The following is a 26,639-nucleotide window of genomic DNA, read 5'->3' as shown; positions in this document are numbered from 1 at the left end:
AATACATGTCACTGTAGAAAATATTATTGTGCTTCCATGTTATGATAAAGAAACTTGAGTATCTGAGAGATCAACTCACTTGATCAAAATACAAAAGATGGTGAATTATAGAGACAGAACTTGCTGTAGGGTCTGTGATTCTACATTTAAAGCTTTTTATATTGAACTGTGCCAGACTACCTAGTAGGTAAATCAAGCACATGCATGCAAGTCAGCAGAGAACCAGCTAACTGGCAAATGGTCTTATCTAATTACATAACTGTTTCTATGTTTGGGAAATTACTGAATGGGGCTGGAGAATTGACAATTTTGAAAGATTTTTTAAAAATAAAAATCATTCAATCATTTGGAATGTAATTTCTACAGTTAACTTTTAGCTAAAAATTAGATATGTGAAAATAACAAAGAATTTCTGTGAATCTCAAAGTGAGAAAGCAATCTCATTATAAGTATCTTTCTAACACTACTTTCCACTTAAAATTATACATTTGCATTAATTTGATAAGATCTTATCAGTAAGAACAAACATTTTATCAATGCAAATGTTATTTTACTTGTCTAAGACAAAAGATGGCAGCAGGGTGAAAATAAATGAACACTCAGGGATACTCTACGAAAACAACTTGATATAAAAAACAGAAAGAAAACTAATTTCTACAATATCTTATTGCTCTAATTTTCCCTTCTTTTTCTTCTGTGACAAAAAAATCCACAAAACCCCAGAGGTCCTTTATCTAAACTGTATCATCTGGGTGTTGTATGCTTTGAGCCAGCAATTGCCTGCGGGGTGGCCACAGGCTGCTGATAACCATGGAAATAGGGAAGTAAGATACTGGGTTGGCAGAGGAAGGAATAAAGAGATACTTGAAATACCCACATACAAAGGATAAGAATTTGAAAGTAACTAGCAGAAGGGATTTAGAAAAGTGAAATTAAAACAGCATCATTATTTTTAAAAATATTGTGGGCATAAAAAGAGGTAAAAACAGATGTTAAAAAAAAACAAAATACACAACAACAAAATAAACTCCTATAGCCTAATCAATGAGTGGCAGCAAGTCTCCCAAAATTTAATCAAATAAAAGATTCTTAGCACAATTTTTTCTATTTTTTTTATTATTTGTAGGTTTTCCCCACTTAATTTTTCCATAGGAAGTAAGAAGAGCTCTTCTTCAATATAGATGTTTTTAAACTGATTCATGTCAACGTATGGCTAAAACCACCACAAAATTGTAAAGTAATTAGCCTCCAATTAAAATAAATAAATTAAAAAAACACTAATTAAAAATACTAATTTTCAAAGGTTCAATATGAGCTCTTTTGAGACATAAATATATATGTATTTCAGCGAGAAAGCAAATAGCAAAATTTTTTAAAGCACTCTATACCAAAGGTCAGCTTAAAAAAAACCAAAAACCAAACAAAATTTTTTTACCTATTGGAGAAAGGAATATTTTCTCATGGATGGAGAAACAATTAAAAACAATAGGCTGCCGTTACCTCTGCCCATGCTTTGAGAACAGCCAGTTTTTCCATGGTTGTAGCACTCTCTCGGTACAGTTGGCTGGAAGATCCTTTTCCGGCCTGAACTTTGTCCAGTGAAGAAACAAGCAGATTGTGTACTCGACGGAGATCACTGAGATCACTGACAACTCCACTTCCGATCCATGTACTACACACCTAGCCAAAGGGGGGAGGAAAAAAAAAGAACTCTTATTTTTATATTAAAAAGTTAAGTTTAAACATATAAAAGGCTGGTGTTAATATGATTTTTTTCCTGCTGCTGCTGCTAAGTCGCTTCAGTCGTTTCAGTTGTGTCCGACTCTGTGTGACCCCATAGACAGCAGCCCACCAGGCTCCCCCGTCCCTAGGATTCTCCAGGCAAGAACACTGGAGTGGGTTGCCATTTCCTTCTCCAGTGCATGAAAGTGAAAAGTGGAAGTTAAGTCGCTCAGTCGTGTCCGACTCTTAGCGACCCCATCCATGGGATTTTCCAGGCAAGAGTGCTGGAGTGGGGTGCCACTGCCTTCTCCGGATTTTTTTCCTAGGGGGTACAAATACAGAACAAAACCAATGAACAAAACAAAATCCTTCAATGGTATGCTTTTTTTTTTTAATAAAAAATCAATAGCAAGTATGGAACTTATTATACTCCTGTAGAAAACAAAACAATATTTACTCACCATGTTTCCACTATCTAAATTCCCAAAAATTTTAACAGAAAAAAATCTGCACCCAAATCAGTTCTGTCACAAATAATTCTTTAATTCAACATTTCTGTTTACTATAGTCAAAAGGTTATTCTGAGCTATACAGAGAAGTTTAAAAGAAACAAAAAAGTAAAGGGAAAAAAAATCTAGTCCCTCTCCTCAGGTAAGTAAGCACAGATTAAATGAACACATAAGAATGTTTTATGACTGTCATACTACACTTAAAAAGAGAGAAAGAAGAAATTAATTCTAGCACAAGAAATGGGAATATTTAGATATCAGGAAGTTTTGTGTATACAGACAGAGAGGAGTTTGGTGGAGAAAGAAAAAAGATTAGGAAAGTTAACTAGGATTAGGTTACAGTCCAATTTAAATTCCATGTGAACTGAATTCAGCAAACTTTTTCTGCAGGCAATTATGAGTTTCTAAGGCTTTCAAGTAGGGGAATATTATTAGAATTGTGCCTTAGGAAAACTGCTCAAATACTATCAATAAACACAGGAAAACATGTGTTTAGATAGTAAGCACTGCATTCAGCTACATGACTATTGTAACACCACTGGACAGAGAAGGTATGGAATCAAATGACAGGGAGAGGCATCTGAAAATAACTTGGAAGTAGAAATCACAAAGTTTGAAACCTAATTACGTACTTTAAGGGGGTGAAAGCAGGGACATGTAAACAGTGAGAGGTGATGATTACCAAATTTTGATTGTCAAAGCTTCTACCTTGGATGAATGGAAGATAGGTGATACCACTATTTAAGAATACAGAGAAGTATGGTAGAGATGAGAAGTTTCAGAGCAGCATGATTTTGACTATGAACTAAATTATGACATGCTGAGTTCGTGGGCAGTTGGAAACTTGGGTCTGGATTTCAGGAGCAAAGACAAAGGTAACTAAGTAGATTTAGGAATTCTCCAGGCAAAAGTGATCGCTAAAGCGCTAGGTAATTTTGTTCAAGGACAGGTATTAAAAAAAAAAGGATAAGGATTGATCCATAAGGATAGAACACAGGAAAAATAATCAAACTTAAGGGAGAGACAGAGTAAAAATAAACAATGAAAGAAATTGAGAAGAAAATGCCAGAAAAGCAATAGGAAAATAGGCAAGTGTGGTGATACTGAAAACAAAGGAAGAATGTCAAGAACGAAGGGGCTGCCTGATAGTGCCAACTCTTTTTTAAATTAAATGAAAGTCTTTAAATTCTACTGTGCTTCACAATTTTCACCTATGACTTCATATTATCTCCTAATTACTACAGTTTTTATTTTGCCCCTACCCCACAATTGCCCCTTCCCTCTCCCCACTGGTAACTACTAGTTTGTTCTGTGTCTATAGTCCGTTTTTTTTTTTTGTTACGTTCACTAGTTTGTTATATTTTTTAGATTCTACATATAAATGACAGCATACAGTGTATGTCTTTCTCTGAGTTTTTTCAGTTAGCATAAAGCCCTCCAAGTCCATCCATGTTGCTGCAAATGGCAAAATCTCACTCTTTTTTATGGCTGAGTAGCATTCCACCTTCAGACTGCTTCCAAATCTTGACAACTGTAAATAATGCTGTTAGGAACACTGAGGTGCATGACTCTTTTCAGATTAGTATTTTTGTTCTTTTCAGATATAAACTGAATTGGGTCACAAGGTAATTCTATTTTAAATTTTTTGACAAATGTGTTTTCCACACTGGTTGCACCAATTTACATTCTCACCAACAGTGTATGAGGGTTCCCTTTTCGCCACATCTTCACCAATGTTTGCTATTTTTGTATTTTTCTTTTTTATGACAGTCATTCTGACCGGTGTCAGGTGATACCTAGTTGTGGCTTTGATTTTCATTTCTCTAATAAGTGATGGTGAGCATCTTTTTATGTGCCTATTGGCCATCTGCTTTTTCTCTCTGCAAAAATGTCTAGTCAGTATTTCCATCCAGTTTTTAATCCGGTTGTTTGTTTTGATGTTGAGTTGCATGAACTATTTATATATTTTGGATATTAACCTCTTATTGGTCATATCATTTGTAAATGGAAAAGGAAATGGCAACCCATTCCAATATTCTTGCCTAGAGAATCCTGTGGACAGAGGAGCCTGGTGGGCTGCTGTCCATAGAGTCGCACAGAGTCAGACACAACTGAAGCGACTTAGCAAGCATGCATGCATTGGAGAAGGAAATGGCAGCCCACTCCAGTGTTCCTGCCTGGAGAATCCCAGGGACGGAATAGCCTGGTGGGCTGCCGTCGATGGGGTCACACAGAGTCGGAAACGACTGAAGCAACTTAGCAGCAACAGCAGCGGCATTTGCAATTATTTTCTCGCATTCAATAGGTTGTCTACCATTTGTTTTGTGTATGAGTTCTAAGTTATTAGCTTTTAAAATCTGTACCTTTTTTTTTGGCCATACCACATAGCATATGAGATCTTAGTTCCCAGACCAGGGATCAACCCTGTGCCCCCTGCACTGGAAGTGTGGAATCTTAACCACCAGACTGCCAAGGAAGTCCTCAAATCAGTATTTTTCAATGGAAACAACCTGACTAAAAATCTGTCATTTCCATACTCATTCCATGAGACCAGCATCACCCTGAAACCAAAACCAGCCAAATATACCACAAAAAAAAGAAAATTACAGGTCAATGTAACTGATGAATGTAAATGTAAAAATCCTCAACAAAATATTATCAAGCCAAATCCAACAACACATTAAAAGGGTCATACACCATCATCAAGCGGGATTCATCCCAGGGATAACAAGGGTTCTTCAATATCTACAACTCAATCAGTGTGATACACATTAACAAATGAAGAATAAAAACTATGTGATCGTCTCAATAGATAACAGAAAAAACTTTTGATAAAGTTCAAAATCCATTTGTGATTAAAAAAAAAAAAACTCTCCAGAAAGTGAACACAGTAGGAACAACTGTGTTCCAACACAGGAGGAGCCTCAACTTAAAAAGGTCATATATGACAAACTCACAGGTAGCATCATATTCAACAGCGAAAGGTAAAAGAATTTCCTGTAAGATTAGGAACAAGACACGTATATCTACTCTTGCCATTTTTATTGAACATAGTTTTGGAAGGCCTAGCCACAGCAATAGAAGATTCTAAATATGCTACCAGGAAACTACTACAGCTCATCAGTGAATTCAGTAAAGTTGCAGGAAAGAAAATTAACATACAGAAATTTGTTGCATTTCTATATACTAACAAAGAACTATCAGAAAGAGAAACTGAAAACAACTCATTGACCACTGCATCAAAAAGAATAAAATACCTAGGAATAAACCTACATGAGGAGGTAAAAGACCTGTACTTGGAAAACTGTAAGACAATGATGAAAGAAACGGAAGATGATACAAACAGATGGCATGATATACCGTGTTCCTGGTTTGGAAGAATTAATATTGTTAATATTACTATACTATTCAAAGCAATATACAAATTCAATGCACTCCCTATCAAAATACCAGTGACATTCTTCACAGAACTAGAACAAAAAATTAAAAAATTTATATGGAAACACAAAAGATCCTGAATAGCTAAAACAAACTTGACAAAGAAAAAGAGTACTGGAAGAATCACACTCCCTGACTTCAGACTATTCTACAAAGCTACAGTCATCAAAATAGTATAGATTTGCCCCAAAAACTGACACAAAGATCAATGGAACAGAACAGAGAGCCCATAAATAAGCCACACTTATGGTCAATTAATCGATGATAAAGGGGGCAAGAATATATAATGGAGAAGAGACAGTCTCTTCGGTAAGTGGTGCTAGGAAAACTGGACAGCTAGATGTAGAAGAATGAAATCAGAACATCCTTTAACACCATATACAAAAATAACATATACAAAAAAATAACCTTGTGCGAGTCAAGAAGCAGCAGTTAGAACTGGACATGGAACAACAGACTGGTTCCAAATCAGAAAAGGAGTACGTCAAGGCTGTATACTGACACCCTGTTTATTTAATTGACATGCAGAATACATCATGCAAAATGCCAGGTTGGATGAAGCACGAGCTGGAATCAAGACTGCCCGGAGAATTATCAATAACCTCAGATATGCAGATGATACCACCCTTATGGCAGAAAGCGAAGAAGAACTAAAGAGCCTCCCAATGAAAGTGAAAGAGGAGAGTGAAAAAGCTAGCTTAAAATTCAACATTCAATAAACAAAGATCATGGCATCCGGTCCCATCACTTCATGGCAAATGGATGGGGAAACAATGGAAGCAGTGAGAGACTTTATTTTTTGCAGTTCCAAAATTACTGCAGACAGTACCTGCAGCCATGAAATTAAAAGACATTTGATCCTTGGAAAAACAGCTATGACCAACCTAGACAGCATATTAAAAAGCAGAGATATTACTTTGCCAATAAAGGTCCATCTAGTCAAAGCTATGGTTTTTCCAGTAGTCAGGTATGGATGTGAGAGTTGGACTATAAAGAAAGCTGAGTGCTGAAGAATTGATGCTTTTGAACTGTGGTGTTCGAAAAGACTCTTGAGAGTCCCTTGGACTGCAAGGAGATCCAACCAGTCCATGGGGTTGCAAAGAGTCAGACACGACTGAGCAACTGAACTGAACTGAACAGAAATATACTCAAAATGGATTAAAGACTTAAATGTAAGACCTGTTACTATAAAAGTCCTAGAGGAAAATACAGGCAGAATACTCTTTGACATCAACTGCAGCAATAATTTTTTTGGATCTACCTCATAAAGCAAAAGAAATATAGCAAAAATAAACAAATGGGACCTAATTAAACTTAAAAGCTTTTGCATAGCAAAGGAGACCAGCAACAAAACAGAAAGACAACCTACTGCATGAGAGAAGATGTCTGACAGTGCCCACTTCACTCAACAGGTATATGTCCTCACTTTCTCACCTGAAATCCTTAGGTAATATGTTGCACAATTCACAATGTTATACCCTAAAGGGTAATAAGGTACATGAACTTAATTAAGGGATTAAGCAAGATATGTAGCAGTATCCCATAATTAACACAAAGATACTTCCAGAATGAAACGTACAGTTCAGTTCAGTCGCTCAGTCGTGTCTGACTCCTTGCGACCCCATGAATCGCAGCACGCCAGGCCTCCCTGTCCATCACCAACTCCTGGGGTTCACTCAGACTCGCATCCATCAAGTCCGTGATGCCATCCAGCCACCTCATCCTCTGACATCCCCTTCTCCTCCTGCCCCCAATCCCTCCCAGCATCACAGTCTTTTCCAATGAGTCAACTCTTTGCATGAGGTGGCCAAAGTACTGGAGTTGCAGCTTTAGCATCATTCCTTCCAAAGAAATCCCAGGGTTGATCTCCTTCAGAACGGACTGGTTGGATCTCCTTCCAGTCCAAGGGACTCTCAAGAGTCTTCTCCAACACCACAGTTCAAAAGCATCAATTCTTCGGCGCTCAGCCTTCTTCACAGTCCAACTCTCACATCCATACACGACCACTGGGAAAACCATAGCCTTGACTAGACGGACCTTAGTCAGCAAAGTAATCTCTCTGCTTTTGAATATACTATCGAGGTTGGTCATAACTTTTCTTCTAAGGAGTAAGCATCTTTTAACTTCATGGCTGCAGTCACCATCTGCAGTGATTTGGGAGCCCAAAAAAATAAAGTCTGACACTGTTTCTACTTTTTCCCCATCTATTTCCCATGAAATGATGGGACCTCATACCATGATCTTCGTTTTCTGAATGTTGAGCTTTAAGCCAACTTTTTCACTCTCCACTTTCACTTTCATCAAGAGGCTTTTTAGCTCCTCTTCACTTTCTGCCATAAGGGTGGTATCATCTGCATATCTGAGGTTATTGATATTTCTCCTGGCAATCTTGATTCCAGCTTGTGTTTCTTCCAGTCCAGCGTTTCTCATGATGTACTCTGCATTGAAGTTAAAGAAGCAGGATGACAATATACAGCCTTGACGTACTCCTTTTCCTATTTGGAACCAGTCTGCTGTTCCATGTCTAGTTCTAACTGTTGCTTCCTGACCTGCATACAGATTTCTCAAGAAGCAGGTTAGGTGGTCTGGTACTCCCATCTCTTTCAGAATTTTCCACAGTTTATTGTGATCCACACAGTCAAAGGCTTTGGCATAGTCAATATAGCAGAAATAGATGTTTTTCTGGAACTCTCTTGCTTTTTCCATGATCCAGTGGATTTTGGCAATTTGATCTCTGGTTCCTCTGCCTTTTCTAAAACCAGCTTGAACATCAGGGAGTTCACAGTTCACATATTGCTGAAGCCTGGCTTGGAGAATTTTGAGCATTACTTTACTAGCATGTGAGATGAGTGCAATTGTGCAGTAGTTTGAGCATTATTTTGCATTGCCTTTCTTTGGAATTGGAATGAAAACCGACCTTTTCCAGTCCTGTGGCCACTGCTGAGTTTTCCAAATGTGCTGGCATCTTGAGTGCAGCACTTTCACAGCATCATCTTTCAGGATCTGAAATAGCTCAACTGGGATTCCATCACCTCCACTAGCTTTGTTCGTAGTGATGCTTTCTAAGGCCCACTTGACTTCACATTCCAAGATGTCTGGCTCCAGATGAGTGATCACATCATCATGATTATCTGGGTTGTGAAGATGTTTTTTGTACAGTTCTTCCGTGTATTCTTGCCACCTCTTCTTAATTTCTGCTTGTTAGGTCCATACCATTTCTGTCTTTTATTGAGCCCATCTTTGCATGAAATGTTCCCTTGGTATCTCTAATTTTCTTAAAGAGATCTCTAGTCTTTCCCATTCTGTTCTTTTCCTCTATTTCTTTGCATTGATCGCTGAAGAAGGCTTTCTTATCTCTTCTTGCTATTCTTTGGAATTCTGCATTTAGATGCTTATATTTTTCCTTTTCTCCTTTGCTTTTTGCCTCTCTTCTTTTCACAGCTATTTGTAAGGCCTCCCCAGACAGCCATTTTGCTTTTTTGCATTTCTGTTTCATGGGGATGGTCTTGATCCCTGTCTCCTGTACAATGTCACGAACCTCATTCCATAGTTCATCAGGCACTCTATCTATCAGATCTAGGCCCTTAAATCTATTTCTCACTTCCACTGTATAATCATAAGGGATTTGATTTAGGTCATACCTGAATGGTCTAGCGGTTTTCCCTACTTTCTTCAATTTGAGTCTGAATTTGGTAATAAGGAGTTCATGATCTGAGCCACAGTCAGCTCCTGGTCTTGTTTTTGTTGACTGTATAGAGCTTCTCCATCTTTGGCTGCAAAGAATATAATCAATCTGATTTCGGTGTTGACCATCTGTTGATGTCCATGTGTAGAGTCTTCTCTTGTGTTGTTGGAAGAGGGTGTTTGCTATGACCAGTGCATTTTCTTGGCAAAACTCTATTAGTCTTTGCCCTGCTTCATTCCACATTCCAAGGCCAAATTTGCCTGTTACTCCAGGTGTTTCTTGACTTCCTACTTTTGCATTCCACAGGAGAAGGGAATGGCAAGCCACTTCAGTATCCTTGCCTTGAGAACCCCATGAAAAGTAGGAAAAGGCAAAATGATATGATACCAAAAGAGGAACTCCCCAGGTCATTAGGTTCCCAGTATGCTACTGGAGATCAGTGGAGAAATAACTCCAGAAAGAATGAAGGGATGGAGCCAAAACAAAAACAATACCCAGTTCTGGATACGACTGGTGATAGAAGCAAGATCCGATGCTGTAAAGAGCAATATTGCATAGGAACCTGGAATGTCAGGTCCATGAATCAAGGCAAATTGGAAGTGTCCAAACAAGAGGTGGCAATGGTGAACGTCGACATTCTAGGAATCAGCAAACTGAAATGGACTGGAATGGGTGAATTTAACTCAGATGACCATTATATCTACTACTGCAGGCAGGAATCCCTCAGAAGAAATGGAGTAGCCATCATGGTCAACAAAAGAGTCCGAAATGCAGTACTTGGATGCAATCTCAAAAACAACAGAATGATCTCTGTTCGTCTCCAAGGCAAACCATTCAATATCACAGTTATCCAAGTCTATGCCCCAACCAGTAACACTGAAGAAACTGAAGTTGAACGGTTTTATGAAGACCTACAAGACCTTTTAGAACTAACACCCCCCAAAAAAACACAAAAGAAATGTACTACGAATCACACTAATTGAGATAAATCAATACTATCATCGCACTCAACTTCATGTCAGGGCTGAGTCAATACAGTCAGCTCAGGTTTTGTTACCAAATTAATTATGAAAAAGCTTCAGGTTTTCAGAGCATCTAGATATTCAATTGGGTTAATGGGTTGTATTCCTATATTTAAAACTTTTAAAAAAGTTAAGAGTAAATATATGTGTAAACTGTTTCATTCTCTTATAATCTTATTCCCTAAGAATTCAAAACTAAATAAAATTCAATAGGGACATTTAAAAACTGATTATTACCAATACAGATGGAAAAAAAAAAAAAAAGTCAGTCACACAATGCTCAAATACACTGAAATTTAAAGCAAAAAGTAATTAAATATAACTGTGAAAATAAAAGTTGTTATTCCTAAAGAAAATAACACTTTGGAGATACTTTGATACTTTGAATTTTGGTCGAAATAGAAGTAAAGTTGAGGAAAATTATCAAAAATCAAGAATTTGGCACTGTTTGCCTTCCAAAAACCTCAGTACTTTCTCTACTTTAAAGAAAATGAAACCAGAAACTACAGACACTGCATTATGGATTTGGTTTATAAAGAAAGACAGAGCAACACTGAATCAACAAAATCATACTACAAGGAAAGACTTTGGCCTCGTAGCCAAAGAGTGGAAAATGAAAAAGAAAAAGTAGTGAATGAATGCACACTTACAAACTTCAGGTTGAAATAAAATATCTAAAGTACGTATTATGCTTATGATTCCAGCCCTGCTTTAAATGATATTTTTTATTAACTTACTGATTACTGTCCTCAATTGTCCTTAGTTGAAAACATTTGAGGGTTTTCCTATAATTTCTCAGAATTATTAATACTTAGTTTTCAGGTTCAACATGATTTTACTCTGGTAAACAACCAGAGATGCCAAGATTCATCATCTGCCCAAAGCTAATTCCTTTGGTAACCTTAATGAGAGGAACTTGCAACCCAGTGCTCCAACTATTTCAAAACCAGGTTTCTACCCAGAAACAGAAGGATAGTTGGTCAAACTTTAAGCCTTCCACTAAAAAAGAAGACACTTCTTACAGAAAAAGCATGGCCATCTAAGAAATAAGTTTAAGGCAAATTCACTAACATGGAATTTTCATACTAATCATTCACAAGATGAAGTTCTAATCACCTTTGTTTTTCTGATCATCAGGAGCTTTGTAGGAGGTTTCGTTGTGTTTAAACATCACAATCTGAAACATTACCATGATACATTTATTTTATACACTGACTGCAATTTCTGATGCTTGTGTGCCAGTCTCCCGATCCAAATGGCTTACCTACTCCACCTCCAAGGTTTGTACCATGATCCCCAAGCTTCCATCTTAAACAACACTCCCTCATCTTCTCTCTCTGGTCTGCTGTTGGTGGGAGAAGTTCATTTCTCTGAAGACCACCAATAAGACAGCAGGTTTCAAAGAAATAAACACTAACAGGAGGAGGAGACAACTCATTTATCCACAGAGAGATTAAAGTCAGAATTTCAAACTTGTCATTGCAAACAGCAGGACATTCTCTGCATAGAGGCCACATGTCGCTTGACTATGAATTCTAAGCAGTAAAGATGGATTATAGCCCTGTAATCCAGAAAACTGGGAAGGGCAGACTTGCTTCTCTTCTATCCTTTGGTTAGCAGATAAAAAAGCAGATTTTCTGAAAGTTTAGAGCTTAGTGCACAAAGCCTTTTTCAGGATGGAGCACGAAAAAGACAAACTTACTGAAGGGGTAGGAACATATGTGCTTTTATAACTCTCTGCAGATATAATAGTTTGAGAATAATCCCCTGGGATTAATTTTGCAATGAAATTGCCATATTGAAAAATTGTCTTTAGGATAATTTAATACACAGAAACTTGTAGAATTTTTATAACCTGTGGTCAAAAAAAAACCTTTTTACTACCTGTTTATCATTACTATATATTCTTCAATTATTATAGATTTTACTCTAGTCCATCTTATGACTTTCAATCTCCATTTACTATAGGACAACATAAAGAGCTGCGTATTCCAAAGCTGTGACCTCAGCTACAGCAAAAATTTTTATTTTAAAGTTGTGATCAGTAGTTACTACTTCATCATTTCATACAGGATAAAAAAGGACACCGTCACTGCTGGATTTCTGAGATTAAAAATTAATATTATTTGATTTTTCTCTCTTGGAAGTGAAGTTCTAAAGTATCTATAAATTTATAGAAGATGAATATAGAAAATTCTATTTTTCTTCTTACCTGGCAAGCTTTTGCTATTATGTCTGATGGGGTATCTTGTGAAAAGGCTGGTCTTAGAGCAGCTCCCACCTAGAAAAATGAGTACAAGCATTTTATTTTTAAAGATAAGTAGAGGATGAGATGGTTGGATGGCATCACCAACTCGATGGACATAAGTCTGAGTAAGCTCTGGGAGTTGGTGATGGACAGGGAAGCCTGGCGTGCTGCAGTCCATGGGGTTGCAAAGAGTCGGACACGACTGAAGGACTGAACTGAGGAAATCTCTTATGTCTTTGGAGATGAAAACACACTAAACACATCTTTGTTCCTTTCCTTTTTATCATATGTCTCTTATCTCTCTTTTTGATAACAATAAACTCAATCATACCATTCTTCTTTTGCTTTACAGATCATCATTACTTAATCTGTATGAATCTTATACCAAATAAGCAATTAATTTTGTTTCTTTTTCATTTATTTTTAACAGTACATGGGATTTTCTACATGTTCCCACAGATAAGAGAAAATGGCTGTTTTTCTCCTGTCTACATATTCTTAAACATATTTCTAACAGTGTTTACCTCATGGGCAAATCTCCTATAACTGAGGTTAAACGCTCAATTTCCTTAAATAACTGAGTAGTACTAAAAATTCACACAGTCACTAAAAGACCTTAAAAATCATTTCACTTCAAAACAAGATGTCTTAAAAGAGAGTTGCTTAAGAAACACTAATTTATGTACTGCTCTCAGAGTAATAAATGAAGGAATATGAGCTTTAGATTTCCAATCAAGTACTAACCAGGTCCACTCTGCTTACTGCTTTATTTTAATAAGCCAGTATCAGTCAGACTCTTGGCTATATTAGATTTAGTATGTATGATGTGAATAAGGAATTAGATATAGCCAACTCCTAATTTGAGATTTCTCCCCTTACACTAGAGATTCAGTCACTAAGGCTTATCAACAGGAGTTTGGAAATGAAATAAGCGTCCCTCTCAGTGACTAAATAAATACATATAGCAAGTAACCAGTATCTGCATTTCAATGATCAACTGTAGTAATCGTACTTCAGGGGTGCTATTAAGTCCCACACTGAAGGAGAAAGAGAATATATTATAAAAGATATTACTGGGTTGACTGATACACATGGAATATGACAGATTATATAAAAGTAGTACATCGATTTTGAATTTCTTAAAGTTGATAACTGTTCTGTGGTTATGTAAGACAACTTTCTTGTCTTTTGGAAACCCAGACTAAAGTGCTCAAGGGTAAAGATACGTGATTTCTATAACTTACTTTTAAACAACTCAGGAAAAAAAAGCTGAGAGAGTGTATGTTGTGAGCAGAGAGAGAAAGAGAAAATGTTAAGCAAATGAAGCAAAATTCTCAATTGGCAAATGTGAATGAAGGATGAAGGGTATAACACAAGGTCTTTTTTGTACTATTCTTGCAATTATTTCTGTAGGTTTTAATTATTTCTAAATAGAAAGATTTTTTAAAAAGACCATTCTGATAGACTGGGTATTTGGGAGTAAATCATTATATAAAAGCATTCTATAGCCATTTGGCTAGAAAGTATAACTTCTTTACCTATACTTACAAAGAAAAAAATGGACTATACATTATCCACACTTTTTAATTTTGTGTATGTTTGAGCATAGATGTTAGATGAGGTATAATGTGACTGAGGCCACGATTTTGGTATAATCACAGTAGAAAAAAACAGTTCATTCTTTTCTTATTAACAGGTTTCTCTCTTCTTCACATAATCCACCATTTCTAGGATTTCATCCATTGTGCATCCTTTTATTTGGGGGGGGGGGTGGGGGGCACAGTGCATGTGGCCCAGGGATAGAACCTGTACCCTCTGCAGTGGAAGTGTAGTATCCTAATCACTGGGCCACCAGGGAAGTCCCTATTGTGCCTCCTTTGAAGAACATAAATACAGGTATAAATTTCAGAAGAAACAAGTATATCTCTGTTTAGAGTATTAAAAAAATGTTTTGAAATATACAGTTCTTTTGGTAATAGTTTTCATTGCTACTGAAAGTTAATTTATCCTTCAGCATACAAGAGACAATTGCTTTTTATTTTTAAAAATGCTTATCAAGTCTTGACATATAAAAATAATGGCAGTAAATCCACAACATTCTTTAAATGTTCCTTTTATCTTTAAAATGGCATGACTAAAAATCTAAACATAAGAATGGAAAGCCAGACTGGAACATCTATTCTAGTTTTATCACTAATACCACCTCATAACTTAAAAATAGTGACAAGTTTTATATTATGGTTTCTTCAGCTGTGAACTGATCCTAACTACGTAACAGACAAGGGGAAAAAACATAAGCCTGGTATATGAATAAAGAGGTTACAGGTCCAAATGCATTTCTCCAGGGGAGTTTCACTTTAGTGTTCACTCAAATGATCAATTTTAATTTGAAACAAATAAAATATCTCACATTAGCTTGATACTGCTCCAGAATCACATGACCTGGGAATTCTGGCTCGGGCACAGAGGCAAACTTCTTGATAATGTCTTCGAGTGCTTGGAGACCAGCCATCCGCAGCTGGTTACTATGATCGGTTGCAGCCATGAATGCCATGCGAATTAGGTCAGAAAGATGAAGTACCAGGAGGTCATCTAAAAATAAAAACAGGAGGCAGAAAGTAAAACATCTTCAAAATTAAGTGTACTAACGAAAAATACAAAGTGGAATTGTTTTAAAAAGCATTTATGATCAACATGTTATACCAAGTTTAAAAATAAAAAAGATATACTTTCAAGAAAGTTTCCATATCATAATCTCTGAAGAACTGTGATAAACCTTTATACAATATGATAACATGGATGATATTATAGGATGCATGATGACATCTGAAGCAAAATAACTGATTACCATAACTTTCCCCCGTGGAATCTGTAATTCTTTTGTCAACAGGGATTGGCAAACTTTTTCCATAAAGAACCAGATAGTAAATATATTTGGTTTTCCCGACCACGTAACTTCTCTCATAACAATTCAACTCTGCTGTTGCAGTTGGTACATAGACCATATGTACACAGACAGCTATACTGTGCTCCATAAAACTATTTATAAAAACAGACTGCAGGCTAGATTTGGACTGCAAGCTGTACTTTACCAGCCTCTACTCTGGAAAAGATTTCTATAAGGTTAGATGGAGAAAAGGGAAGTCTTTTTCCTTTTAGCCCTTGAATAAAGGCTGCCCTAGATCCATACTATCAAGCACAACAGCAAGTATCACAAGAATTCAAAAGATACTAAGCAATTTAACTACATCTTAAAACAAAGTTAAAAACTACTTAAAGGAATATACCAAACTGCAGCACTAGTAACTTAAAATTTGCAATGTCTAGCAGCTAGCTAGATGGTGATGGTGTGATCACTCACCTAGAGTCAGAAACATCCTGGAATGTAAAGTCAAGTGGGCCTTAGGAAGCATCACTACCAACAAAGCTAGTGGAGGTGAGGGAATTCCAGTTGAGCTATTTCAAATCCTGAAAGATGATGCTATGAAAGTGTTGTACTCAAATCAGCAAATTTGGAAAACTCAGCGGTGGCCACAGGACTGGAAAAGGTCAGTTTTAATTCCAATCCCTTAGAAAGGCAATGCAAAAGAATGCTCAATCTACTGCACAACTGCACTCATCTCACATGCTAGGAAAGTAATGGTCAAAATTCTCCCAGCCAGGCTTCAACAGTACATGAACTGTGAACCTCCAGATGTTCAAGGTGGTTTTAGAAAAGGCAGAGGAACCAGAGATCAAACTGCCAAAATCCACTGGATCATGGAAAAAGCAAGAGAGTTCCAGAAAACATCTATTTCTGCTTTATTGACTATACCAGAGCGTTTGACTGTGTGGATCAACAAGCTGTAGAAAATTCTTCACGATATGGGAATACCAGATCACCTGACCTGCCTGCTAAGAAATCTGTATGCAGGTCAGGAAGCAACAGTTAGAACTGGACATGGAACAACAGACTGGTTCCACATCGGGAAAGGAGTACATCTAGGCTCTATATTGTCACCCTGCTTATTTAACTTATACGCAGACTACATCATGAGAAACACTGGGCTGGATGAAGCACAAGCTGGAATCAAGATTGCCAGGAGAAATATCAATAACCTCAGATATGCAGATGACACCACCCTTACGGCAGAAAGTGAAGAACTAAAGAGCCTCTTGATGAAAGTGAAAGAAGAGAGCGAAAAAGTTGGCTTAAAGCTCAACCTTCAGAAAACTAATCATGGCATCTAGTCCTATCACTTCATGGCAAATAGATGGAGAAACAATGGAAACAGTGACAGACTTTATTTGGGGGGGCTCAAAAATCACTGCAGATGGTGACTGCAGACACAAAATTAAAAGACACTTACTCCTTGGAAGGAAAGTTATGACCAACCTAGACAGCATACTTAAAAGCAGAGACATTACTTTGCCAACAAAGTTCCGTCTAGTCAAGGCTACGGTTTTTCCCCAGTGGTCATGTATGGCTGTGAGAGCTGGACCATAAAGAGGGCAGAATGCCAAAGAATTGATGCCTTCAAACTGTGGTGCTGGAGAAGACTCCTGAAAGTCCCTTGCACAGCAAGGAGATCAAACCAGTCAATTGTAAAAGAGATCAACCCTGAATATTCACTGGAAGGACTGATGCTGAAGCTCCAGTATTCTGGTCATCTGATGTGAACAGACAACTCATTGGAAAAGTCCCTGATGCTGGGAAAGATTGAGGGCAGAAGGAGAAGAGGGCATTAGGGGATGAGACGGCTGGACAGCATTATCGATGAACATGACATGAACTTGGGCAAACTCTGGGAGATGGTGAGGAAAGGGAGGCCTGGAGTACTGCAGTCCATGTGGTGGCAAAGAGTCAGACATGACTGGATGACTGAACAACAACAGAGGTTTATAATATCCTGGGATTTTCTGACCCACAGAACGGTAACTTAATAAATTTCTGTTCGTTTAAACCATTAAGTTTACAGTCATTTCTTACAATAACAACAGAAAACTAACACAACCAGCCTCTTCTACTTGGAAAAACCCTCCCTCTTCCTATAAAATTCAGCTTCAATATGACCTCTTCTTTGAGGTTTTCCCTAGTTCTTCAGGAAATGAATAGCAATTTTTATGTTCCCAAAGTACTCTATCCTTCCACTACTGGGAAATATAATTATTTGAGTGACAAATTTGTCTCTTTGTCTTCTAGACTAGAACATCTTCAAAAGCACAGACTGTTATTTTTTTCCTTCTGGATCCCCAATGGATAGCAAAGAACAAGTTTTGATGACTATTTGATGAATGACATGATTAAAGACACTGTGTTCACAACATATTGTGCTTTACTGGTATCCTTTATCAGATTCACATTTTATACCCAGTGTAATACTGTTTTACTTTTTGTTTCTTAATCCATCTGTGACTTTTACTGCTTCTTACACACAACACAATAAACTGGAAGGCATTTTTAACATATAGACCTCAATACTGATAATACATACCATGTCTTCAGATATTTTAAAAAATGACAGGATGATGAAGAGACAACAAAGCATAAGATAAGAGACTCTGTTACTCTACCAGTCTCTCAGCTTCTCTGGGTTTCTTCATTTGTAAGTGAAAATACAAAACCTGATGATCTCTGTAAATTCCGTTTAATATCTGATCCAGGGGATATATGGTATAAAAGCTTACAAACGATCAAAAAGTAAAAAGGTTTCAGTAATAAACAATTTCACCTTTTCAAAAATATGCAACAGCATTTCTGAAATCGGAGTTTAAAATCTGCCATGGCATTCATAAACTCTGACATTCTCCATGGCTGGGGACTGCAAAATGCACTTTATTTACTCACCTTAAACTTTCGCTAAAAGTAGGATAAGGTACGAAGGAAACATATGTTACCATCATCATTACGCTCAGGGCCATCATTATTCTTAGGACAAATGATTAAGATGAATATATCTTTAAAGTAGACAGATATATAACTTTGGCCCAGTTTCCTCAACTTACCTTCCAAATAGAGATCAGAAGAGAGACAGTATGTAGAGAGGACAAAAAACAAAGGCAAAAAGCAAGGAAACTTACAATAAATGAAGAGCACAGTCTAAAGCAGGTTACAAAGCAGTAAAATATTTCAAACCTATTAAAAAAATACTCTGGGGAAAAGAAGTACTGATTTTAAACTTACTTGTGGGGTTTCGTAGTTTAGCAGAACGTGCCAGGGCAAGATCAAAGTGAGCCTGGTCTGCATTCTCACACAGATTGATGATTCGACACAGGCAATCGGCAGCAAATACTCGAGTGGCCCAGCGAGGTGCCACAAAGGGCTTTGACTTATCTTCTTCTCCGAGTGTGGTAAACATGGTATCATCATCCATCTCATCTTTCTTCTCAAATTCCTCATCTTTTCCACTGCTTAAAGGAGCTGCAGTACTCATATCTGTAACAAGAGTAAAAGCACATTATAACAACCTCACGTATAGCAAAAATGATGCTTTAGATATAGCACTGTTTGAAGGAATCTAATTTAAAAACAGTAGAATTGGCAAGGTTCTTTTTAGAGAATCAATTAAAAAACCAAAGAGGGGGACTGGGTACAAAGCATGTAAGACAGGCTCAAGGGTGTGATGTACACCACGAGGAATACAGGCAATAAGTTTGTAATACATGTAAATGAAAAGTAACCTTTAAAAACTGTATAAAATTAAATAAATAATAAAAGTAGTTATCAGATATCACTTTGAAATGCAATAATGTTGTTTTGTCTCCTTTGTATGTACTTTCACAATAATTATTTTTATGAAAGGTATGATTGTTGATCTGTTTATGATAGTAAAATAAAATTTCTCCTTAAATATATTTAATTTAAAAAGATAAATAAAAATAGAAATGAAAAACCAGGGAAAGAATAACAAAAATATTTACATATTTCACTACTTCTACATCTTATGTTGAACAAGACAGTAATCTGGGATTTTAATATATGAAAATTAGTTTGAACTTAGTTATCTGCCAAAAGTAGATATATATGGTATATATCTATAGATATGTATCAAAAATAAATAATTTTCCTTATTTTAAGAATATATATATTAAATACATACCACTAGAAGCTGCTAGGACATCTTTACAAAGCATTAGCCAATGAGAAAGCTTTTCTATAGCCAGCGATGACAGCATATGTCCCAAAGTATCATGGATATCAGAACATAATTTTCTGTCTGTCTCCCGGTCTAGCATTCCAAAAAGAAGTCCCTCAAGACCAGTTTCTGTTATATTAACACCTTGATGCCGGCAATGGATATCACTTCGAGAACTTGCTCCAGGCGCAAAAGGACTAACATCTGAAAAGCAAATATTTCAAATGAACTTGTACAGGACTTTATTGTATACTAGTGGTAATAGTTAAGTTAAAGACCATGATCTACATGTATATTCACAACAACAACAAAACCAGTTACCTATATATACACAATTCAACTACGGTCTCCAAATTACATGTTTTTAGAATTAGAATTTAATCTGACAATGAAAGTAAAAACCCTGCTCTTTAAGACTGATTATCCTATGGTATTATTTTAAACAAATCTCCAGGGAATACTTGATAAATATATTTGATTTTAACAAGAAAAGTGTGGGAAAGAGAGATATTTTTAAATAGATTTAATCATCTGAAAAAATTATTGCTATATATGTTGGATGAACAAATTGAAATTGAATCACTCCAAAGACATAATAAGGAGAGGCTTGCAGAAAACAGCCACAGTCAGGGGAATTCAAAGACAGCAGGAAATGGAAGGTTCTGAGGAAGTAACATTCTAGAGAGATTAAGCACAGATGTCTATTTTTCACTTAGCAGTATAGCGTGAATATTTTCCCGTAGCAGGAATTAGACTTCCATAACATGAATTTACATGAACATAGCAAATCACTGACTTAGGAGTACAGTAACTGATTAACCACTGAGGAGGAATTCCTGAAAGAGGCTGGGTCAAAGGGTTAGCACAGTTTGAAAACTTGGAGGATATACTGACAAAAAAATCCTCCAAGGAAACTTGGGTGACTTTATGTTTCTACCAGTAGTATAAGAAATTTCTTTTATTCATATCTCTCCCAACACTGGTTAAAATCATAATTTTTAATCTTAATCAGTTTCATAGAAGAAAAAATGCTATCTTATGACTATATTAACATGTAACTATTTAATCATTAAAGGTATTTCATATGTTCGTACTGCTTTCTTGATAAAACATCTCTTTTGTGTACTCTTGTGATATTCACAGATGCACTGAAGAGTTAACGTAGCAGGTCCCAGACTACCCTATGAAGGTCTGATATCACAGTCAGTCCTTGACTTGCATTTCGGGACTGGGTTTCAAGAGAGCCCCATCATTTCCTGATAAAAGTGGCTGAGTATGCCTAAGTTGTCTGTACCAACAACAGGGTTTATGCTGGACATCTGTTTAGGCTGAACAACAAACTTTCAGAAAATCTGAACTTCCAGTATATGCTAGGTAAATCATGCCTGTTTGACTAGCCCCTAATAAAAACCTTAGGCACTGAGGGTCTAGCAAGCTTCACAGGAAGACAACATTTCACATGTGTCCTCACAACTCCTTGCGGGGAAGGAAGCATATCCTGTGTGATTCCACGGGGACTGAACTCTTAGAAGCCTGTGCCTGGTCTGCTCTGGACTTCACTCCATATACCTTCTCCCTTTGCTGATTTTGCTTTGTATCCTTCTGCTGTTATTAATCACAGCCATAAATGTGACTATATGCTGAGTCCTAGTAAATCACCAAACCTAGGGGAGGGTGTCTTAAGCCCCCTGGCACACATTTGTAAAAGCTTTAAAATATTAAAATACAAATGCACACATTTTAATAAGCAAAGGATATTTTGTGAATATTTTTCCCATTCTTAGTTTATCTCTTTCAATATTGATTATGGTGACTGGCAGAAAAGTTCTGAAATTTTTATTCAAGAGAATTCTGTAACTACTTTTGGTGCTATGTTTTCTCTCCAAAAAGCAGTAATGTTTACTGCTAGATTTTTTATAGTAAACTTCCTATGCACTCTACAATACAGTGTGTGCTTGCTAACAGAGTTCTTATTTACATTATGCTAAAATTGAAGCTATTTTAGTATATTACTTCTTGGTACCCAAGAAACTACTATGCATTAGGAACCTCTTAAAAGTAGAAATTTTCTCTCACTATAGGGGAAATATGTCTGTCAATTAAGCTCTTTAATTAAGCTCTTCAATTAAGTTCCCAAACCACCTACCCACAGAACCAGAGGAAAAGTGAAAGTGAAAGTCACTCAGTTGTGTCCGACTCTTTGTGACCCCATGGACTACACACTCCACGGTATTCTCCAGGCCAGAATATTGGAGTGGGTAGCCTTTCCCTTCTTCGGGGAGTCTTCCCAATCCAGGGATCGAACCCAGGTCTCCTGAATTGTGGGTGGATTCTTTACCAGCTGAGCCACAAGGGAAGCCCAAGAATATTGGGGTGAGTAGCCTAGCCCTTCTCCAGGGGACTTCCCCGACACAAGGATCGAACCAGAGTCTCCTGCATTGCAGGTGGATTCTTTAACAACTGAGGTATCAGGGAATCCCCAGAGGGCCAATTATATATGCAAGCTATACTTAAAATCCTTGGAAAAGCAAAAAGAACTGAAGAAAGTAAAGATCTACTTTTCACTACCTAAACATCTACTGACATTTCATAGTTTAATTGGTTTCTGTGGTCTTAACTTCTTCAAGGAAAAGTAACATCACAAAAAATTAACTATTGTCAGACATCAGAAGCTTTGAAGTATCCTCAAAATTATCTTTTCAGAAGCCTATTATGGATACAAGGCAATACCCCTTACACAGTTATAATGTCCTTTAGGGATGGCAGAAGTGTTCTGACACCCCAAAATTTTGAGCTATGAGATTTTTAAAAGGTCAGTCAGTTCAGTTTCTCAGTCGTATCCGACTCTTTGTGACCCCATGAACTGCAGCATGCCAGACTTCACTGTCCATCACCAACTTCCAAAGTTTGCTCAAACTCATGTCCATCGAGTTGGTAATGCCATCCAACCATCTCATCCTCTGTTGTCCCCTTCTCCTCCTGCCTTCAATCTTTCCAAGCATCAGGGTCTTTTCCAAGGAGTAAGGTATTCGCAACAGGTGGCTAAAGTATCGGAGCTTCAGCTTCAGCATCAGTCTTTCCAATGAATATTCAGGACTGATTTCCTTTAGGATGAACTGGTTTGAACACCTTGCAGCCCAAGGGACTCTCAAGAGTATTCTCCAACACCACAGTTCAAAAGCATCAATTCTTTGGTGCTCAGATTTGAGTCCAACTCTCACATCCATACATGACTACTGGAAAAACCATAGCTTTGACTAGATGGACCTCTGTCAGCAAAGCAATGTCTCTGCTTTTTAATATGCTGTCTAGGTTGGTCATAACTTTTCTTCCAAGGAGCAAGTGTCTTTTTATTTCATGGCTGCAGTCACCATCTGCAGCGATTTTGGAGCCCCTAAAAATAAAGTCTGCCATTGTTTCCACTGTTTCCCCATCCTTTTGCCATGAAGTGATGGGACTGGATGCCATGATCTCTGTTTTTTGAATGTTGAGTTTTAAGCCAGCTTTTTTGCTTCCTTCTCTCACTTTCATCAAGAGGATCTTTAGTTCTTCTTCACTTTCTGCCAAATGGGTGGTTGATCTGCATATCTGAGGTTATTAGTATTTCTCCTGGCAATCTTGACTCCAGCTTGTGCTGCATCCAGCCCAGCGTTTCTCATGATGTACTCTGCATGTAAGTTAAATAAGGAGGGTGACAATATACAGCCCTGATGGACTCCTTTCCCGATGTGGAACCAGTCTGTTGTTCCATGTCCAGTTCTAACTGTTGCTTCCTGACCTGCATATAGATTTCTCAGGAGGCAGGTCAGGTGGTCTGGCATTCCCATCTCTTTCAGAATCTTCCACAGCCTGTTGTGATCTACACAGTCAAAGGCTTTGGTCTAGTCAAATAAGAAGAAATAGATGTTTTTCAGGAACCCTTTTGCTTTTTTGATGTTGGCAATTTGATCTCTGCCTTTTCTAAAACCAGCTTGAACATCTGGAAGTTCACAGCTCATGTACTGTTGAAGCCTGGCTTGGAGAATTTTGACCATTACTTTGCTAGCGTGTGAGATGAGTGCAATTGTGTGGTAGTTTGAACATTCTTTGGCATTGCCCTTGTTGAGACGGGAATGAAAACTGACCTTTTCCAGTTCTGTGGCCACTGCTGAGTTTTCCAGATTTGGTGGCCTATTGAGTGCAGCACTTTCACAGCATCATCTTTTAGGACTTGAATTAGCTCAACTGGAATTCCATCACCTCCACTAGCTTTGTTCATACTGATGCTTCCTAAGGCCCACTTGACTTCACATTCCAAGATGTCTGGCTCTAGGGGAGTGATCACACCATCATGATTATCTGGGTCATGAAGATCTTTTTGTATAGTTCTTGTGTGTATTCTTGGCACTTCTTAATATCTTCTGCTTCTGTTAGGTCCATACCATGTGTGTCCTTCATTGTACCTATCTTTGCATGAAATGTTCCCTTGGTATCTTTAATCTTCTTGAAGAGATCTCTAGTGTTTCCCACTCTATTATTTACCTCTATTTCTTTGCATTTGATCACTGAGGAAGGTTTTTTTATCTCCAGACTTCCCTAGTAGCTCAGATGGTAAAGCGTCTGCGTACAATGCAGGAGCCCCGAGTTCAATCCCTGAGTCGGGAAGATCTCCTGGAGAAGGAAATGACAACTCACGCCAATATTCTTACCTGGAAAATCCCATGGATGGAAGAGCCTGGGCTACAGTCTATTGCGTCACAAAGAGTCGGACTGCACGACTTCACTTCACTTTGCTATTCTTTGGAACTCTGCATTCAAATGGGTATAGCTTTCCTTTTCTGCTTTGCCTTTAGCTTCTTGTCTTTTCTCAGCTATTTGTAAGTCCTCTTCAGACAACCATTTTGCCTTTTTGCATTTCGTTTTCTTGGGGGTGATCTTGACCACTAGCTCCTGTACAATGTCACGAACCTCCTTCCATGGTTCTTTAGGCACTCTGTCTGTCAGATCTAATCCCTTGAATGTTTGTCACTCCCACTGTATCATTGTAAGGGATTTGATTTAGGTCATACCTGGATGGTCTACTGGTTTTCCATACTTTCTTCAATTTAAGTCTGAATTTTGCAATAATGAGTTCATGATCTGAGCCACAGTCAGCTCCTGGTCTTGTTTTTGCTGACTGTATAGAGCTTCTCCCTCTTTGGCCGCAAAAAATATAATCTATGTGATTTCGGTATTGACCATCTGGTGATGTCCATGTGTAGAGTCTTCTCTTGTGTTGTTGGAAGAGGGTGTTTAAAGTTAAAAATGTAAAACTACCAAGAAAACTATATGGGAATTTTAAAAGTAACAAGTTTTATTTAAAAGAGTAAGAAAATTGATGATATTTCAATGCAAAAATGTTATTTAATAAGTAATACTTAAAAAGAACATTGACTGATAAAAGGACTTACTGGTGCCACTGCTCTCTTTGTCCCCTGAATTTTTTGCCAGGCTCATGGCATATTCACATACTTCAGCTGCTTCTCTTTGGGCAAGCTGCCGGAGACATGCCACAGCTGCTCGTCGAAGTAATAGATGGGAACTACACAGGTGAACCTGTAAACCATAACAATTTTAGACTTTTTAAAAAAAGCTATAATCTTACTTGTCTAGTGAACGTATATTAACACATAATTTCTGAAGAGGCTCTTCATTTAACCCCCTTATTTGTTTCCAATAGAGCAAAATGATGGACTTTTCAAAAACTAGTAATACCAATAAAATATATAGAGTATTTTAATAGGCTACAAAAGAACTGCCCCAAGTCTTGGGTTAAAGATCATATAATATACTTAGATTAAAACCCAGAAGGATCTTTTGCACATTTTATACACAGTCCTATTAAACTCTGTCACTGACTTTTTTTTTTTTTTTTTTGGACCTAGCGAGTGTCATATTGAATGAAGTCAGACAGAAGGAGAAATATCATATGAAAACCCTTACATTTGGAGTCTAAAAAGAAATAATACAAATGAACATAAGACAGAAAGAGACTCACAAAGTTAGAAAACAAACTCATGGTTGCCAGGGGGAAGGGATAGTTAGGACTCTGGCAAGGTCATGTACACACTGCTATATTTAAAATGGATAACCAACAAAAACCTATTGTATAGCACACAGAACTCTGCTCAATGTTATGTGCTAGCCTGGATGGGCCTCACAGGGGTTTGGGGGAGAATGGATACAGGCATATGTATGGCTGAGTCCCTTTACTGTTCACCTGAAAGTATTACAACATTGTTAATCAACTATGAAGTCACTCTGTCGTGTCCGACTCTTTGTGACCCCATGAATGACGCAGCCCACCAGGCTCCTCTGTCCATGGAATTTTCTAGGCAAGAATACTGGAGTGGGTTGCCATTCCCTTCTCCATGTCACTGAAATCTTTAAAGTGCACAGAGATCAATTATACCAAATGAAAAGTCACGGGGTAGAGCACACAGTAAGAACTGAAAGTAAAGGAAGGTATATATTAAAATACAAAATTAAAATTAAGCAAACATAAATATCTGAAAAGAACTGCAAAAGATTCTTTTGGTATAGAATATTTTTCATTTCAAAAGTTCCTGAAAGAATCACTATAGTACACTCTAACACATGATATAAACCGTAAGACATACCACTGCATAATAATTAAGAGCTCAGGCTCCAGTTGCCAGACTGGGTTTAAATCACACACTTACTCCTGCGTGATCTTAGGGAAGTTACCTAACCTCTCTGTGCCTTGTTTGCTCATATATGAAATGAGGATAGCAATTTCCCACAGGAATATAGTGAAAATAAAATAAGTTAAAACAAATATTTTACTTAGAACAGTAGATGATACATAGTAAATCATATAATAGATAATAAATCTATTATCACTTAATCTATCAATCTGAT

At 37.3% G+C, this 26,639-nt stretch overlaps 1 protein-coding gene across 6 annotated transcripts in view; it reads right to left on the bottom strand.

The window, feature by feature from the left end:
* HEATR5B (HEAT repeat containing 5B) overlaps nt 1-26,639 on the bottom strand; it is a 99,634-nt gene that overhangs the window by 23,785 nt on the left and 49,210 nt on the right. For all 6 annotated transcript variants that reach the window (XM_042246275.1, XM_060412259.1, XM_042246276.1 and 3 more), the window contains exons 22-27: nt 25,169-25,313; nt 19,704-19,943; nt 18,788-19,039; nt 15,035-15,216; nt 12,589-12,657; nt 1,501-1,680 (exon numbers count right to left, since the gene is read on the bottom strand). In XM_042246275.1, the coding sequence (XP_042102209.1) occupies nt 1,501-1,680; nt 12,589-12,657; nt 15,035-15,216; nt 18,788-19,039; nt 19,704-19,943; nt 25,169-25,313 (1,068 nt within the window). The remainder of the gene's footprint in view (nt 1-1,500; nt 1,681-12,588; nt 12,658-15,034; nt 15,217-18,787; nt 19,040-19,703; nt 19,944-25,168; nt 25,314-26,639) is intronic.

Source organism: Ovis aries, chromosome 3 (assembly GCF_016772045.2).
Source record: "Ovis aries strain OAR_USU_Benz2616 breed Rambouillet chromosome 3, ARS-UI_Ramb_v3.0, whole genome shotgun sequence".
Classification (NCBI taxonomy): domain Eukaryota; kingdom Metazoa; phylum Chordata; class Mammalia; order Artiodactyla; family Bovidae; genus Ovis; species Ovis aries.
The sequence above is the reverse complement of the archived record's forward strand: the minus strand, read 5'-3'. Positions and strand labels throughout refer to the sequence as shown.